Genomic DNA, 18,338 nt, shown 5'->3' on the forward strand with positions numbered 1-18,338 from the left:
GCATCATGCTCAATATCCAACCCAATTGTGCAGCTAAGGGAATTATTTTGGTGCAGTGAGTAGAGCTAGCACCCAGTGAACCAGTCATCTCTGTGCCATCACCGCCATTCCCCCTACCTACCCACTCTACACACGCACACACACACAGTGCCCCAGGGGCAGTGGGCTCCTGTAGGGAGTGATCCCGTCTCGTTCTCATCTCACTCCCATGGTTCAGTCATCCAACCAGGGCACCCTGTGGCCTACATTCCTCAGCCAGAAACTCACTCTGCTGGGGTAAACAGAGCCTGATGCCTGCGGCTGTCCATCCGACCTGGAATCTACAGTCATACACTACCGTTCAAAGGCTTGGGGTCATTTAGAAATGTCCTTGTTTTTGAAAGAAAGGCACATTTTTTGTCCATTAAAATAACATCAAATTGATCACAAATACAGTGTAGACATTGTTAATGTTGTAAATGACTATTGTAGCTGGAAACGGCAGATTTTCTATGGAATGTCTACATAGGTGTCCAGAGTCCCATTATCAGCAACCATCACTCCTGTGTTCCAATGGCACATTGTGTTAGTTAATCTAAGTTGATCATTTAAAAGGCTAATTGATCATTAGAAAACCATTTTGCAATTGTGTTAGCATGCTGAAAACGGTTTGTCTGATTAAAGAAGCTATAAAGCTGGACTTCTTTAGACTAGTTGAGTATCTTGAGTATCAGCATTTGTGGGTTCGACTACAGGCTCAAAATGGCCAGAAAGAAATAACTTTCTTCTGAAACTCATCAGTCTATTCTTGTTCTGAGAAATGAAGGCTATTTCATGCGAGAAATTGCAAAGAAACTGAATATCTCGTACAACACTGCGTACTACTCACAGAACAGAGCAAACTGGCTCTAACCAGAAAAAAAGCCATATCTCTGTCCAGTGTCTATGTTCTTTTGCCCATCTTTATCTTTAATTTTTATTGGCCAGTTTGAGAATGGCTTTTTCTTTGCAACTCTGCCAATAAGGCCAGCATCCCGGAGTCACTTCTTCACTGTTGACGTTGAGACTGGTGTTTTGCGGGTACTATTTAATGAAGCTTCCAGTTGAGGACTTGTGAGGCATCTGTTTCTCAAACTAAACACTCTAATGTACTTGTCCTCTTGCTCAGTTGTGCACCGGGGCATCCCACTCCTCTTTCTATTCTGGTTAGTGCCAGTTTGCGCCATTGGAACACAGGAGTGAGGGTTGCTGATAATGGGCCTCTGGACGCCTATGTAGATATTCCATAAAAAATCTGCCATTTCCAGCTACAATAGTCATTTACAACATTAACAGTGAATACACTGTATTTCATATCGATTTGATTATATTTTAATGGACAAAAAATTTGCTTTTCTTTTAAAAACAAGGACATTTCTAAGTGACCCCAAACCTTTGAACGGTAGTGTAGGTTCATGTTTCTGTTAGATGACCATTCAATGTACTGCATGTTGATGGATCAGGGGTGTCAGGTTGGTATGAGATGGGATGTTTTGTTATCTGTTTCAACTGAGTGAATAAGATGGTGGAAATATAGGCCTACTGCATATTTCATATCAGGCATAAGTATGGTACATCTATTTAAGTCTGCCTGGTGATACAACCTGTTTGTCATGTATTTGTCAAGTTCAGTTCCTGCTACTGCCACCAAAATGTACAGTACATTCAGAAAGTATTCAGACCCCTTCACTTTTCCACATTTTGTTAGGGTATTTTGTTAGGGTACAGCCTTATTCTAAAATGGATTCAATATTTTTTTTCATTCAACAATCTACACACAATACCCCATAATGACAAAGCGAAAACAAGTTTAGACATTTGCTATGAGACTCTCTGTGCTCAGGTGCATCCTGTTTCCATTGATCATCCTTGTTTCCACAACTTAATTGGAGTCTACCTGTGGTAAATTCAATTGATTGGACATCATTTGGAAAGGTGCACACCTGTCTATATAAGGTCCCACAGTTGACAGTGCATGTCAGAGTAAAAACCAAGACATGAGGTTGAAGGAATTGCCGTGAGAGCTCCGAGACAGGATTGTGCCGAGGCACAGATCTGTGGAAGGGTACCAAAAATGTCTACAGCATTGAAGGTCCCCAAGAACACTGTGGCCTCCATCATTCTTAAATGGAAGATGTTTGCAACCACCAAGACTATCCCTAGAGCTTAGCAATCGGAGGAGAAGGGCCTTGGTCAGGGAGGTGACCAAGAACCCGATGGTCACTCTTACTGAGCTCCAGAGTTCCGCTGCATAGATGGGAGAACCATCCAGAAGGACAATCATCTCTGCAACACTCCACCAATCAGGCCCTTATGGTAGAGTTGCCAGACAGAAGCCACTCCTCATTAAAAGGCTGATGACAGCTCGCTTGGAGTTTGCCAAAAGGCACATAAAGGACTCTCAGACCATGAGAAACAAGATTCTCTGGTCTGAAAAAAACAAGATCGAACTCTTTGGCCTGAATGCCAAGCTGGTCTGGAGGAAACTTGGCACCATCCATACGGTGAAGCATGGTGGTGGCAGCATCATGCTGTGGGGATGTTTATCAGCAGCAGGAACTGGGAGACTAGTCAGGATCGAAGGAAAGATGAACAGAGCAAAGTACAGAAAGATTATTTATGAAAACCTGCTCCAGAAGTCTCTGAATGTCCTTGAGTGGCCCAGCCATAGCCCGGAACTTAGCCCGATCGAAGATCTCTGGACAGACCTGAAAATAGCTGTGCAGCGATGCTCCACATCCAACCTGACAGAGCTTGAGAGGATCTGAAGAGAAGAATGGGAGAAACTCCCCAAATACAGGTGTGCCAAGCTTGCAGCGTCGTACCCAAGAAGATTCGAGGCTGCAATCGTTGCCAAAGGTGCTTCAACAAAGTACTGAGTAAAGGGTCTGAATACTTATGTAAATGTGATATTTCAGTAGGTTTTTATAAATGTGCAAAAATGTCTAAAAAACTGATTTTGCTTTGTTATTATGGGGTATTATGTGTAGAGTGAGGGGGGGGGGGCGATACGATGTAATCTATTTTAGAACAAGGCTGTAACGTAACAAAATGTGGAAAAAGTCAAGGGGACTCAACTCTTCCCGAATGCACTGTATATATTGATTCATGGATTGAGACAGACAGGGTCTATTTTTTGCTTTTATTTACTCTTCTTGAGCCTCTAATGGACCACTACAATGCAGGCAGTGTTTTTAACTATCGTTTCTCCTGACTATTTGCTCAAGGATGTTATTGTTTGTCACATGACCAACATTATTACAAGATACAGAGATGCGTTATATATTCCTGTTTTTATTTTGGGTCTGCATTGCGACATTCGGGGCTGGGATAGTATAATCATGGTCCTGTTGGAAATCAATGGCTGGTCCATGTTCTACTCCTGGTACTATAAATGGCCTCTTCTGAGAACGGGGATGGAGAGAGAGGGAGAGAGAGATTGTCCGATGCTAGTTGGCATGGTAACCTGGCCAGGTGAAAGGGAGCATGGGGGGGGTGAGCTGCATCGTTTTCTCTCGCGGGAGCAGAATATCCCAGAATTCCCTGCAGGCAGGCAGAGAAGCAGGCTGAGCAGGCTGGAGTGCATCATGGTTGTTGCCCTCTGGGCTGGAGGTTTTGAAACATGGCTCTACTAGCCTCTCCTCTGTCAGCTAAAGATACACATATCCGTCAGTGCTGCTGAATAAAGCGCTTGCGTGCGCGCATGCCTGTTTATTTAGTCCGCAGGGTGAAATAAAAAATGAGTGGTTGTCTAATGTGTGAGTCTCCCAGTGGAGGCGTCACCTCGCTCCCCTGCCCCCAGAGCCGTGTTCCTCTGCCCATAATTCTGCTAGATATTAAAGAAATACGTCAACACAGCAATTACAGAAACAGCACTGTGGCAAATGCCTCAGGACAGACAGACAGACAGACAGACCTGTGGCAAATGCCTCAGGACAGACAGACAGACCTGTGGCAAATGCCTCAGGACAGACAGACAGACAGACCTGTGGCAAATGCCTCAGGACAGACAGACAGACCTGTGCTGCTTACTCTCTCACACACTGGTTACATTGGTCTTGTCTCCTTCTGTGTGATGCCCACCTCACCTCATGTAGCCCTTCCTTACAGTAGGCGTTTCATTGACTACGTTTTTTTCAACAGTGTAGCGTCCCATTGAAGGCCTCTCATCCAATCTCAACATGATCCTATGTCATAATTCTGGTAATTCTGGTGGACAACGTCATCAATGTGTGTTATAGTTTATGACTATGTAAACATTTGTAAAATGAGACCACTATTGCTCAAAATACTAACATTTACAGAAGGCTGTAATTAATATTTTTTTCCCTCACTTCTTCCAAGTGCATCTCACAAAAAATTCATAGTTGTCATGCTAAATAAATCAGCCTTATTTTTCTGTAGCACGGCTCAAAATGGCTGGGGAGTGAATAAGAGATGAAGCTTAAATGTCTGCACAACCTCGCCTGACACTTCCCATTACATCACAGGAGCCATGGTGTGTGTGTGTGTGTGTGTGTGTGTGTGTGTGTGTGTGTGTGTGTGCGTGTGCGTGTGCGTGTGCGTGTGCGAGTGTGTGTGTGTGTGTGTGTGTGTGTGTGTGTGTGTGTGTGTGTGTGTGTGTGTGTGTGTGAATGGGGGGTGGGTAGGTGGAGCAGAGTGTGTCATTACACACTCAGTTGTGGGGGTAATGAGCTGTGTGTGTTTGAGTCTCTAGTGTGTGTAGTGTGCTGTCCTTGGTGTGCTGTCAGAGACCGACCAATAACTATTTACTCCTATCCAAGCCTTGTCTGCTTGTGGTCATAAGATGTTAGTTGTCACAGGTCAACATAACAGGCAGGCATGGAGTTTATTTTATATTATGTTAGAAGTTGGAGCAAACCAGCACACTTTGCAACCAATGAAGTCAGCTATACTATGACTCAATTAAGTGTAATTTGAGCAGCGAGATTTGATTCATTACACTGTTCCCCTGTCTTGTAACTACCCTCCATGTGGCAGGTATCACTATGATGTCCCACTGGAATTGTATTATGGCTAAACATGTTCAGCCAGTCTTACTTCATAACTAATGTAACATATGCCTTCTCCTCTTTTCTCTCTCTCTATCCCTCCCCTCTTTCTCTCTCCCTCCCAGTCCCAGCCATGATCACGTCGTACCCCAACACCACGCTGGCCACGCAGGGCAGTGAGAAGAGGATGAGCTGCACGGCCCACGGGGAGAAACCCATCATGGTGCGTTGGGAGAAGGAAGATCGCATCATCAACCCAGAGAGCAGCCACCGCTACGTGGTCACCGTCAAAGAGGTGGCCGATGAGGTCATCTCCACCCTGCAGGTACACATACACACCACCAGGGGGAGTGGTACTGCTCGCTTCCCAGTTACAGTTACCTCAGCTGAGGCCAGGTGGAGCGCAACTGGTTATGCAGAGATTTTGCTTGGACCAAAGCGTTGGAGAAAAAGCCTGCCTACTGAGTTTGTCAGTTTGTTATGATGGCTCATCATGAGCCCTGTCTGTGAATGATATAGCCCAGAATGTGTATTTCCCATGCACTTTCTTATCTATGTAGCTGACCCTCTTTTTCCCCTTCCCATAGATCCGGCCTACAGGGAGGGAAGACTCTGGCTTCTTCTCCTGCCATGCCATCAACTCCTATGGTGAAGACAGAGGGATCATTCAGCTAACAGTGCAAGGTACAGCTGCCTAACACTGACAATTGTCATGAAAACATACAACCCCCCCCAAATAAGGTAATGATGCAACATCAGCATAATAATAACAATAATAATAATAATAATTTATTCAACTTACATAAGCGCTATTCATTACATAAAGAATCTCAAAACGCTTTAAAGCAACACAAAAAAAGACGAGCAATTTAGAAAAACAACAACAGCTTTATTCAAGGTTATCAGAGGGTCGGAAAGTTCATGGCTTGACTGATCATCGGAGGGAGGTGGTCAAAAGGGCAGAGTAAGCAAAGATGGTCTCTGGAGCATGTCCAGGGGCATGCAGTGTCATCAAGATGTCTCGCCATCCTTGCCGTTTGTGTGGCTTCTCCATAGTAGGACTTGGATGAAGTTTGAGCTCAGCCACTGCAGTTAATGGACTCCCTAGTAGGTGTAGCTAGCTAGCTAGTCCTTCACTACTACCATAGTGTTGTATACCCATATTAGAGCTCTGCTACCCCAACCAAGCCTGACAATCCCCGACATTATACATTGGGTTAGGACCGGGTAGGGCTTGTTTTTTCATCAGTAACTATGGTACGGGCAGGGCTCGGAATCACTAAATTGATCACTAACATTTTGCAGCTGAGCCATTTGCTGGTGCTCTGCTGCACTGCACAGTTATATCTGACTAAGAAGTGTCAGAGGTGCTTCAACCTCTTCAAATATAAAACAGGACAGATTATTTCACAGATAATAATAATGTTCATTGAGTTTTGTCACGAAAAGTAGCTAAAAGCTAACTGCTCTCCCGTGTCTCTTCATTGAGCAGAGCAGCCTAAGCGGAGCTGTTGCTATGAATACTCAGAGTCAAAGCGCCATGAGCAGAGCGAATGCAGAGCGCGCTACGCACAGGGAGAGAGTGACAGACAGAGGGGCATCTAATAGATTTACTAAAAGCGGAAGTTATTTCTGATTTCGGGTTTTAGGTTTCAGGCAGGCCGGGGCCTTAAATTTGGCTGAAGCAATCTGGCCTGGGTTGGGTAGGGCTTTAATGTCGCAGGCATTAAAGGGAAGGGCTTGGTGTCACGTTCTGACCTTAGTTATTTTATTATGTCTTTGTTTTAGTATGGTCAGGGCGTGAGTTGGGTGGGTGGTCTATGTTCCGTTTTCTATGTTGTGTTTGCGTTTGGACCGTTATGGTTCTCAATCAGAGGCAGGTGTCGTTAGTTGTCTCGGATTGAGAATCATACTTAGGTAGCCTTTTCCCACTTGTGTTTCGTGGGTGTTTGTTTTCTGTTTTGTGTGTCGTCACTAGACAGGACTGTTTCGTTTTCGTTCGTTGTCCTTGTTATTTGCTTTTTGGTGTTCAATGTTTATAAATGATCAACATGGACACGTACCACGCTGCATATTGGTCCGATCCTTCATACTCCTCATCAGAGGAAGACGAATATCGTTACACATGGGGTTAAAATTCATGCCTGTGCAGGGGTCTAACACATATGTGTGACTTTGTGGTGTCCTTCAGAGCCCCCGGACCCTCCTGAGGTGGAGATCAGAGAGGTGAAGGACAGAACCATCGCCCTCCGCTGGACCATGGGCTTTGATGGAAACAGCCCAATCACAGGCTTCGACATTGAGTGCAAGAACAAATCAGGTACAGGTCTTTGTAAGAGATGGTATGTTCTGGATGCCAGCGATGTATAGTAATACTGTAAGCAGTGTTTCACCTATATTCATTTTGCAGTGGTGGGCTGTCACTACTAAATTGTTGCCTCTACTCCAAAGTTATGATTTATATACAATATTTCTACCGAGACGTGCTTTTAAAAGACTAGTGTGAGATTTTGGCAAGTAAGCCCTTTTTATACTTACACAGAGTCAGTTGAACTCATGGATACCATTTTTATAACATGTGTATGTCTCTGCATGCAGTTTGAAGTAACTTGCTTACTAGGTTTAGTGAAATGTCTATGACTTCCAGTGTTTCTGCTGACACTAATTAGCAATGGCTCACAAAACGACCTTCAACTTCTTTCAAACTGCACGCAGAGACATAAACATGGTATCAATGAGTTATTCTGAGTTATTCTGATTCTGGAAAAGTATAAAATGGCTTGATTTCCAAAATTTCAAGTGACAACATCAATTTATAGCAAACAAAGTGATCAGTGGCGCGAATGAGAGCCACGAGTGCACAGCCACCACTTGCTCCTCATCTTCATACAGTGCAGTGGCACGCATTAGTTATATTTCAGATGGTGTCAACAAAATGTCATTTTCATGCACTTTGGAGTAGAATGTCTTAAAAAAAATCACCATCAGTGACATTCTCACAGTCATTCTACAAAAAAATCTCCCGGAGGTGCATTCCCCAGAACACCCCCAGGAAAGAGCAACCCCCTATAACCACTGCCTTTTCCACTGCTGCTAAAGATCATCTTCAGGCGAAACACTGTATGAATACAAATCCTTTAACTTCCTGTGTATGTCTATAGTCTATCCTGATTAAAGGCTTCTCTGTATCATCATGTTAAGATGGATGTGCTCCTTTTGTCTTCCAAATAATCATTATTCATGATATTTTCTTGTCTCAGTGCTATAATTCAATACCGCAGATTAATGCACTTAGCAGGCGCTGACCTCTAGCCCCACTCAGTGGTCCTCACAAACTCACATAAACCTTGACCTCTGGCCCTGCAGGCTCCTGGGAAACAGCCCAAAGGACCAAAGATGTGTCTCCCCAGCTCAACCAGGCCACCATCATAGACCTGCACCCCTCCTCCACCTACAGCATCCGCATGTTCGCCAAGAACCACATCGGCAAGAGTGAGGCCAGCAATGAACTCACCATAACCACAGACGAAGCAGGTATAGACTCACCAGACCACCACTGGTAATATGTATGCACTTGCAGCATACACACACAGACATCCCAGCTAACAACAAACATTCCCGCAACTTTAGAGAACGTTCTCTTAAGAGTCTCAATAGGTCATTAACTAAGATTTTCATAGGAATGTTCCCGTGATGTGCAAGGAATGTCTCCAAGAGACCATTCCCTTAATGTGAAATAGAGCTTACCGAGATTGTGGTTCCCATGTTCTCAGAACATAAGATATTAATGTTCTATACACGTTGAATGAGACCATTGCAAGAACATTCATGTGTCCAGTTTTCTGTGGGTTTGGTGAATATTCCATCAACGGCCCACCAAACATACACAGAACATGGATTCCATGTGGGCCTTTGCACTTCACCAAACAGAGGAAGGGAAGGGTGCTCAACAACAATGACAAAAAGGGTTTACCAAGATAAACTTCCAATAGCACTAATTTGAGGTAGAAAGGAGTTGGAGCACTCAACAAAAAAAGCTGAGATTGATTTATTTTAGCTTACTGTAATCAAATCAAATCAAATGTATTTATATAGCCCTTTGTACATCAGCTGATATCTCAAAGTGCTGTACAGAAACCCAGCCTAAAACCCCAAACAGCAAGCAATGCAGGTGTAGAAGAACAGGATGCGAACAGGTGACTGACGTTTTAACGTTAAGCTGACGTCTTCCTCAGAGTGACCTGACCATTGCACTTAGTTCCTTTTTATAGCCTAGTGGCCTATTGAGACACAACAATGTACGAAAATAATAATGATTTCATCAAGGTAAATGGCAAATGATAATACAAAAGAATGCTAATAATAACAGAAATAGTGTGATATTTGGGTGTTTGGGAATCCGGAGACACAGAGACCAATAAAATCAAGGCAATAACATTATAGAAACAAAGACAGTGAAAAATCCTAGTTTAGCTCCTTAGGATCTACAGTGTCGAAGGCAGCATTTCCCAAACTCTGTCCTCGGGACCCCAAGGGGATGCAACTTTTGTTTTTTGCCCTAACACTACACAGCTGATTTAAATTATCAAAGCTTGATGATTAGTTGATTATTTGACTCAGCTATGTAGTGCTAGGGCAAAAAACTAAATGTGCACCTCATGGGTTCCAGAGGGCCGAGTTTGGTAAACCCTGGTCTTGTTACATAACTAGGAGTGATGGGTGCGGAGTCAGGCGCAGAGAGCAGAGGTTGAAGGGAAAACATATTTATTTCGGTGATAAATAGTCCTGCCAAAACAACAGGCTAAGAAAATGACCGGCCCAAAACAGGACCCAAACAGTCCGGAAAAAATACAAACTATACCATCCACACAACAGAACAGAGAAACAAGCCCGCACAAAAGCAGGCGGGCATACCAGGCTTAAATAGCCCTAAACCAAACCCCAAACGAGGAACAGGTGAAACCAATAAGACATAACCAACAGAAAAGGAAAAAGGGAATCGGTGGCAGCTAGTAGACCGGTGACGACAACCGCCGAGCACCGCCCAAACAGGAAGGGGAGCCACCTTCAGTGGAAGTCATGACAGTACCCCCCCCTCCCCTGACGCGCGACACCGGCCTCGATGATGACCCAGAGGGAGAGGCGCAGGGCGATCTGGATGGAGGCGATGGATCCAAGATGTCCCCCCCCCAGCACCTCTCCTCCGGACCGTACCCCTCCCAATCCACGAGGTACTGTAGGCCCCTCACCCGGCGTCTAGAGTCCAGAATAGAATGTACGGTGTATGCCAGGGACCCCTCGATGTCCAGAGGGGGCGGAGGGACCTCAGGCACCTCACCTTCCTGCAGGGGACCAGCCACCACCGGCCTGAGGAGAGACACATGAAACGAGTGTTAATACGATAGTAAGAAGGGAGCTGTAACCGATAACACCCCTTGTTTATCCTCCTCGCGACTTTAAATGGCCCCACACACTGCGGCCCCAGCTTCCGGCAGGGCAGGCGGAGGGGCAGGTTTGGGTCGAGAGCCAGACCCTGTCCCCCGGTGCGAAGACGGGGGCCTCACTGCGGTGGCAGTCAGCGCTCCTCTTCTGCCGTCTACCAGCTTGCTTGAGTGATTCCTGGACGGCCCTCCAGGTCTCCTTTGAGCGCTGCACACACTCCTCCACCACAGGAGCTTCGGTCTGGCTCTGATGCCACGGTGCCAGGACCAGTTGGTAGCCCAACACGCACTGAAAAGGTGACATGTTCGTGGAGGAGTGGCGGAGTGAGTTCTGAGCCACCTTCCCCCATGGAACGTATCTCGCCCATTCTCCTGGCCGGTCCTGGTAATACGAACGCAGAAACCTACCCACATCCTGGTTCACTCTCTTCACCTGCCCATTACTCTCGGGTGATAACCCGAGGTCAGGCTGACCGAGACCCACAGACGCTCCATAAACGCCCTCCAAACTTGGGACATGAACTGGGGACCCCAATCAGAAACGATGCACCCTGTAGTGCCGGAAGACGTGGGTAAACAGGGCCTCCTCAGTCTGTAGGGCCGTAGGGGGACCGGGCAATGGGAGGAGAAGGCAGGACTTAGAAAACCGATCCACAACAACCAGGATCGTAGTGTTCCCTTGAGACGGGGGAAGATCGATGAGAAACTCCACCGACAGATGGAACCACGGCCGTTGTGGAACGGGGAGGGTCTGTAACTTCCCTCTAGGCAGGTGTCTAGGAGCCTTACTCTGAGCGCACACCGAACAGGAGGAGACATAAAACCTCACGTCCTTAGCTAAGGTGGGCCACCAGTACTTTCCCCTAAGACCTCGCACTGTCCTCTCAACACCCGGTCGGCCCGAAGAGGGTAGTGTAGAGGGTTGTTGGAATATTCTCCTAACCCTATTGCAACATTCTCATGAAATGTGTCTAGAACTTGAATTTCTGAGAACATGGCAACCATGTCCTGTGTATGTCTGGTGGAATGTTGATGAAATATTCTCCTAACCCTTAGAAAACTAGACACATGAATATTCTTGCAACGTCCCATAAAATGCATCTAGAACATTAATGAGGGGAATGGGGAGTCAAGTCAATTCATTAACAGTAGAGTGACATCAGCTCCATTGGCTCTATTGCATTAATGAAGACACGCTGACCCTGCACTAAAAGCAGGACTTTTCAATTAACAGACCATGTTGTAAATGTCACACTGCAATCAATAGACCACGGGCCAGCCCCTCTGCAAATTGCCCCTGTTCCCTTTGGTGGTTCATTGGTGGTTCCTCCCAACCCTCACTCTGCACTTCTCTCTCTCACTTCTCTTCTGACTGTCTGTCCCCCATGACCTCTCATAAACATGAGCACCATCTTCATTATTGTGAAGTGGGCTGGGCCATCTGAGACCAACTACTCTGGTCTACCCATAGATACAGTAGGACCTTAGCATTCCATGTCTCAGAATCGTAGAATTGACTTGACCTTGGCATAACCTTCAAAATACACTCAGTTTGGATAGTTCCATTCCATTGGCAGAATGCTGGTAGACTGACTTCTTTGCCCTGTATCTCATCTACTGCACTGACAGTAGCTCAGATCTCAATTACCTTAATGTGTCTTTTCTTCTAGCCCCTGATGGTCCCCCACAAGATGTGCAGCTTGAAGCTTTCTCCTCTCAGAGCATCAAAGTCTCCTGGAGAGTAAGATACATTTAACCTGCTATTACCACTAGGACTGAATAACCCTTACTGCAGCTCTATGGTCTGTTTGCTACATGGTCTGCTACTCTTCAGGGCCTTGAGGGCCACAACCATTCTTCTGTCCTTAAAGAGCTTTTGAAAAATACAAATTTCCCCCAATATTTAATGTGCGTTTCCCTCTCCTCCTTCTTCACTCCCCCTCTCTGTCCTCCCCCAGGCTCCTAAGAAGCACCTCCAGAACGGAGCGATCCGAGGCTACCAGGTGGGCTACAGGGAGTTCAGCTCTGGGGGAAACTACCAGTTTAATGTCATCACCATGGAGACGACGGGGGACAACGACCACAGTGAGAGCATCACCCTGGACAACCTGAAGAAGTTCACCCAGTATGGGGTGGTGGTGCAGGCCAGCAACAGCGCTGGGACTGGACCCTCCTCCCAGGAGGTCATCTCTACCACACTGGAGGATGGTGAGGACACGCGCACATGCACTAAGGCACACGCACACACACACACACACACGCACACACACACACACACACACACACACACACACACACACACACACACACACACACACACACACACACACACACACACACACACACACACACACACGCACACTGCCCTTAGCTATCAGTAACAATATGCTAGACAGTGGAAATCTTATGGATTTCACAAATTTATTTCGCTGAATGAAGGTATTCTACGGTATTGTGGTGCATCAAGGGTCAAATGGCGGATGTTTTGTCTTTGAGGGGAGCTCCCAGGATGGAGCTTTATTGCCATCTAGTGGATAGTGTTGATACTGCTTATGTTGTGACTGTCACATGATCAGTATGTGGTGGTCATTATTGCCATGGCTCAAGAAAGCATGATGAATGCTAGATCCCAAAAGTTCAAATAAGCATTTTGAAGTTCACTTCCATTGTCCTCCAAGAGTAGCTCAATATTTTCATCTCTTCAGTAATCTCTTCTGTTCATGCTTCTTGTTTGGAGAGTGAGGTAACAGTGTTGTTTTTCCTCCTGCCTGGTTGTAACAGTTCCCAGCCGACCTCCAGAGAACGTCCAGGCCACGGCGGCGTCCCCAGAGGTTATCTCTCTGTCCTGGCTGACCCCTCCTAAAGATGCCCTCAACGGCATCCTGCTTGGCTTCAGAGTCATCTACTGGGCCAACCTGCCAGACGGAGGTACAGCAACACACAGTACACAGTACACAGTACACACACACACAGAGGGAAGGATGTAGATGTTATACTGTATCTTGCCTGGTCCGTAACTCTCCAAGACACACTGTATATAGAATGTATACAGTATCAACATGATTCGCTATGCATGAAAATTGAAGTGGATGAATGAGACATATTAGACATTTACATTACATTTAAGTCATTTAGCAGACGCTCTTATCCAGAGCGACTTACAAATTGGTGCATTCACCTTATGACATCCAGTAGCAGTGACCCAGGCTTTCTAGTCCAATTCAGACAGCCTGGCATGGCATGCAGTCGTCACGTGCTGGAGAGACATCAGAGTGACCGCTTCTGACAGCCACGTTACCTTTGACCCCTCATCTGTCATATCACATCCTCGCTGATGGCCCCTGGATGCACTAATAGAAAAGCACCGCTCACAGCCTGACAGCTCAATCTAGTTTATATAGTAACAGTGCATTTCATAGTGGGACACGCTCCAGAGTCCCAACAATACTACAGCCATAGCCATGTGTTATATATATTCTATACATATTGATATTGTATGTAACATTGAGTATGAATACAGATCTTATTCATTTAAATGAAATATGTCACTCATTATGTGCGATAAAAAAATCCTATTTATGTATTTATTGTCTAAGACACTTGTCTAAACCTTCAGCCAGTGCCTGTTGTGCTCTTCATATATTCAAAATATGAGCCAAATATCATGGGTTGTTAAACCCTCATGCACCAGCAGACGGGGCTATAGGCCCTTTTTCTAAGTCGGTGGAACAACTTTGTTTTATTCATCCAACACTGCTGTTCTAAACATTTGACTCTATCCCGTCACTGCAGTAATCAAACTCAAAATAATGTTTTCTTTTATTATTTGCATTCAAGCACTCATCAATGGTGTATATTTATCACCCATTTCATGAGTCAGAATAGGGATTAAAACTATCGTAAACCACAGCATATATTGTACTATACATTTCCAAATCACAGCATTCTGACTCGTAAACCTTTCACTCACTGTTATATCCCAAAGAAGTGCTCTGAACAGCTCACGACACAACCATAAAGGATGGAGCTACAGAGACATAGAAGAACAGATTCCAGCTAGTGTAGAACACCTGAGCTGTTAATATGCTATGGCTGCATTGGGACAGTTTGGTGTTTGAATGGCATCATTAAAGAGAGCGAGGAGGAGGGAGGGAGAGAGAGAGGGAGGAGGAGGAACACCTGTACTAACAGGGAGGATGGCGCACTAGCAGACTGTGGCTCACATCCAGACTGCAGTAGAGGAGGGAAGAGAGAGAGAGGGAATGGAGAGAAAAAGGGAAGTGAAAGAGAGAAAGAGGAGAGAGATGGAGAGACATCTATAATTCAACACTTAGAGAAGCTTTGTCAGAGTCAAGGAGAGGCTCACCAGAACAGACCTTGGATGGGCTTTTCAATCCCGTATTTGTGTCCATGGTTTGATTGAATAAGGTGTTATGTATGTTCACCGCTAAGACATCCTTGGCCACCTTATTTTATGTATGTGATATACTGTACAAGTATATCACATACAAAGTGATAAAGGCATGGAATGGCCTCCCCTCCTCCCTGAAAGCTTTAGGAAGCTTCCAAGCCTTCTCATCAAAGACAAAAACATGGGTTAAGTCCAATCAAAAGTGTTCACACTGATTTTAATCTAATAAACCACAGTTACTTTTTATTGCAATAGAAAACACTCTAGAACACACACATGTGTATACAACAGGTGCAATAACTACGTTTTTTTCAATATTTTGTTTTTACTAGGTATTTTACGTTTTTTTACAACCCCAATATTATCAAGTCCAACAGCATGTGCAATTATTTTTATATGTAATGTCTTGCCTTCTGTTTTGAATAATGTCTGATGTATGTATCAAATGTATTCATGTTTATTTGTTCACCTGCCAAGAGATTGTAGATGTATATTAGCTGTTAGCTCAGATCTGGTGCAACGCATCACTACTCACTCCTAAACCTTATGTTTTGTTATAATGTAATCACGTGTTATGTGAATAAAGTCATACCTGATTAAAACAGAATAATAATAATCATGACAGCTGTGATGGAAACAGGGAGTTTCGGTACAATTTAAAAAATGCCGACAGATCATTTGTTCGATTGACATGGGGGGGATCGTTTTGTGTCTGTAATATGTACTATGTGAGAAATTGCAGTGGAAACTAATTTTTTTGGCAAATATTGATATTACAACCATCGTATTAAAGTAAACTTGGGAGTCACGCGATGACATGGTGTGTGGTCCTCCCACTGCGACTCGGGGAAACCATGCAATTTATTAGAGCTGAAAAAAAGCTGGAAAGAATTATGATGAACTTCACAGGGTTGTGAAAGTGCAAGGTGGTCTTGATGCTCCTTGCCAATATATATCAAGCACAGGAGGTTGGTGGCACCTTTATTGGGGAGGACGAGCTCGTGGTAAAGGATGAAGAGGAATTAGAGGAATGGTACCAAATACATGTGTTTGATGCCATTCCATTTGCTCCTTTACGGACATTATTGTGAGCCATCAACAGCCTCCACTGATTAAAAATGGGTCTTATTCTGATGACATGATGACTGATGCTTGACTGCTGTTTGACAAATAATAATATCCATAATAATCTCATCATGTAGACTAGCGTACCCGCACAGCTTACCCACACTGTATCGGCAAGCTGTTGGCTAGAGTGCACATGCCAAGACCACAGTAGGCACATTTTCTACTTAACGCAGCAGTTTCTGGGACAAAACTATCGGTGGAGTTGAAAATACGATGGAAACACATTGAACTTTACATTTTTATTCGGTACATGAAAACCTAAGCAAAAAAGTACATTTTGTGTGCATTACATCATCACCCACTGATTTCATCTGCTAAAAGTATGTTTGGTGGAAGCACCACTGGTATGAAAATGCACATATTTTCTTCATGCAGATTTTTGAATATTCGCATTAAAATCGGTCGCCAATTGGTTGTAAACCTAGCTATTGTTCTTGTTTTAAATTAACTTAATTAAATATACACTGCTAAAAAAAATAAAGGGAACACTTAAACAACACAATGTAACACCAAGTCAATCACACTTCTGTGAAATCAAACTGTCCACTTAGGAAGCAACACTGATTGACAATAAATTTCACATGCTGTTGTGCAAATGAAATAGACAACAGGTGGAAATTATAGGCAATTAGCAAGACACCCCCAATAAAGGAGTGGTTCTGCAGGTGATAACCACAGGACGTTTGGCATTGGCCAGAGAACACCAAGATTGGCAAATTCGCCACTGGCGCCCTGTGCACTTCACAGATGAAAGCAGGTTCACACTGAGCACATGTGACAGACGTGACAGTCTGGAGACGCCGTGGAGAACGTTCTGCTGCGTGCAACATCCTCCAGCATGACGGGTTTGGCGATGGGTCAGTCCTGGTGTGGGGTGGCATTTCTTTGGGGGGCCCTCCATGTGCTCGCCAGAGGTAGCCTCAGACTCCTTGTGAGACCATATGCTGGTGCGGTTGGCCCTGGGTTCCTCCTAATGCAAGAAAATGCTAGACCTCATGTGGCTGGAGTGTGTCAGCAGTTCCTGCAAGAGGAAGGCATTAATGCTATGGACTGGCCCGCCCGTTCCCCAGACCTGAATCCAATTGAGCACATCTGGGACATCATGTCTCGCTCCATCTGTTGCACCACAGACTGTCCAGGAGTTGGCGGATGATTTAGTCCAGGTCTGGGAGAAGATCCCTCAGGAGACCATCCGCCACCTCATCAGGAGCATGCCCAGGCGTTGTAGGGAGGTCATACAGGCACGTGGAGGCCACACACACTACTGAGCCTCATTTTGACTTGTTTTAAGGACATTACATCAAAGTTGGATCAGCCTGGTTTCCACTTTAATTTTGAGTGTGACTCCAAATCCAGACCTCCATGGGTTGATAAATTTGATTTCCATTGATAATTTTTGTGTGATTTTGTTGTCAGCACATTCAACTATGTAAAGAAAAAAGTATTTATTAAGAATATTTCATTCATTCAGATCTGGGATGTGTTATTTTAGTGTTCCCTTTATTTTTTTGAGCAGTGTATATACACTGAGTGTACAAAACATTAGGAACATTAGGAACACCTTCTCTTTCCATGACATGGACTGACCAGGTGAAAGCTTTGATCCCTTATTGATGTCACCTGTTAAATACACTTCAATCAATGTAGATGAAGGGGAGAACTAAGATTTTGAAACATTGAGACAATCGAGACATGGATTGTTTATGTGTGCCATTCAAAGGGTGAATGAGCAAGACAAAATATTTAAGTGCCTTGGTTTGAGTGCTGGGTTTTTCACGTTCAACAGTTTCTTGTGTGTCAAGAATGGTCCCCCACCAAAAAGACATCCAGCCAACTTGACACAACTGTTGAAAGCATTAGAGTCAACATGGACCAGCATCGCTGTGGAATGCTTTCAACACCTTGTAGAGTCCATGCTCTGATGAATTGAGGCTGTTCCGAGGGAAAGAGGGGGCGCAACTCCATGTTAGGCAGGTGTTCCTAATGTTTTGTACACTCAGTGTATATTTGCGTATTTTATATATACTGAACAAAAATATAAATTCAACATAGAACAATTTCATTGATTTTCCTGAGTTACAGTTCATATGAGGAAATCAGTCAATTTAAAGAAATAAATTAGAACCTAATCTATGGATTTCACATGACTGGGAATACAGATATGCATCTGTTGGTCACAGATACAGTTAATATACACTTAGGTTGGTCAAGTCAGAAGTTAACAGACACATAGTTTGGAGTCATTAAAACTAGTTTTTCAACCACTCCACAAATGTTATTAGTTCACTGTATTATAATTCCAGTGGGTCAGAAGTTTACATACACTAA

General features: G+C 44.5%; 1 protein-coding gene across 5 annotated transcripts in view; it reads left to right on the forward strand.

Moving 5' to 3' along the window:
• LOC118391194 (cell adhesion molecule DSCAM-like) overlaps positions 1-18,338 on the forward strand; it is a 152,517-nt gene that overhangs the window by 111,476 nt on the left and 22,703 nt on the right. For all 5 annotated transcript variants that reach the window (XM_035782314.2, XM_035782318.2, XM_035782315.2 and 2 more), the window contains 7 exons: positions 5,156-5,355; positions 5,618-5,714; positions 7,222-7,350; positions 8,397-8,564; positions 12,142-12,212; positions 12,430-12,679; positions 13,253-13,399. In XM_035782314.2, coding sequence (XP_035638207.1) covers positions 5,156-5,355; positions 5,618-5,714; positions 7,222-7,350; positions 8,397-8,564; positions 12,142-12,212; positions 12,430-12,679; positions 13,253-13,399 — 1,062 coding nt within the window. The remainder of the gene's footprint in view (positions 1-5,155; positions 5,356-5,617; positions 5,715-7,221; positions 7,351-8,396; positions 8,565-12,141; positions 12,213-12,429; positions 12,680-13,252; positions 13,400-18,338) is intronic.

Source organism: Oncorhynchus keta, chromosome 12 (genome assembly GCF_023373465.1).
Source record: "Oncorhynchus keta strain PuntledgeMale-10-30-2019 chromosome 12, Oket_V2, whole genome shotgun sequence".
NCBI classification, from domain to species: Eukaryota; Metazoa; Chordata; class Actinopteri; order Salmoniformes; family Salmonidae; genus Oncorhynchus; species Oncorhynchus keta.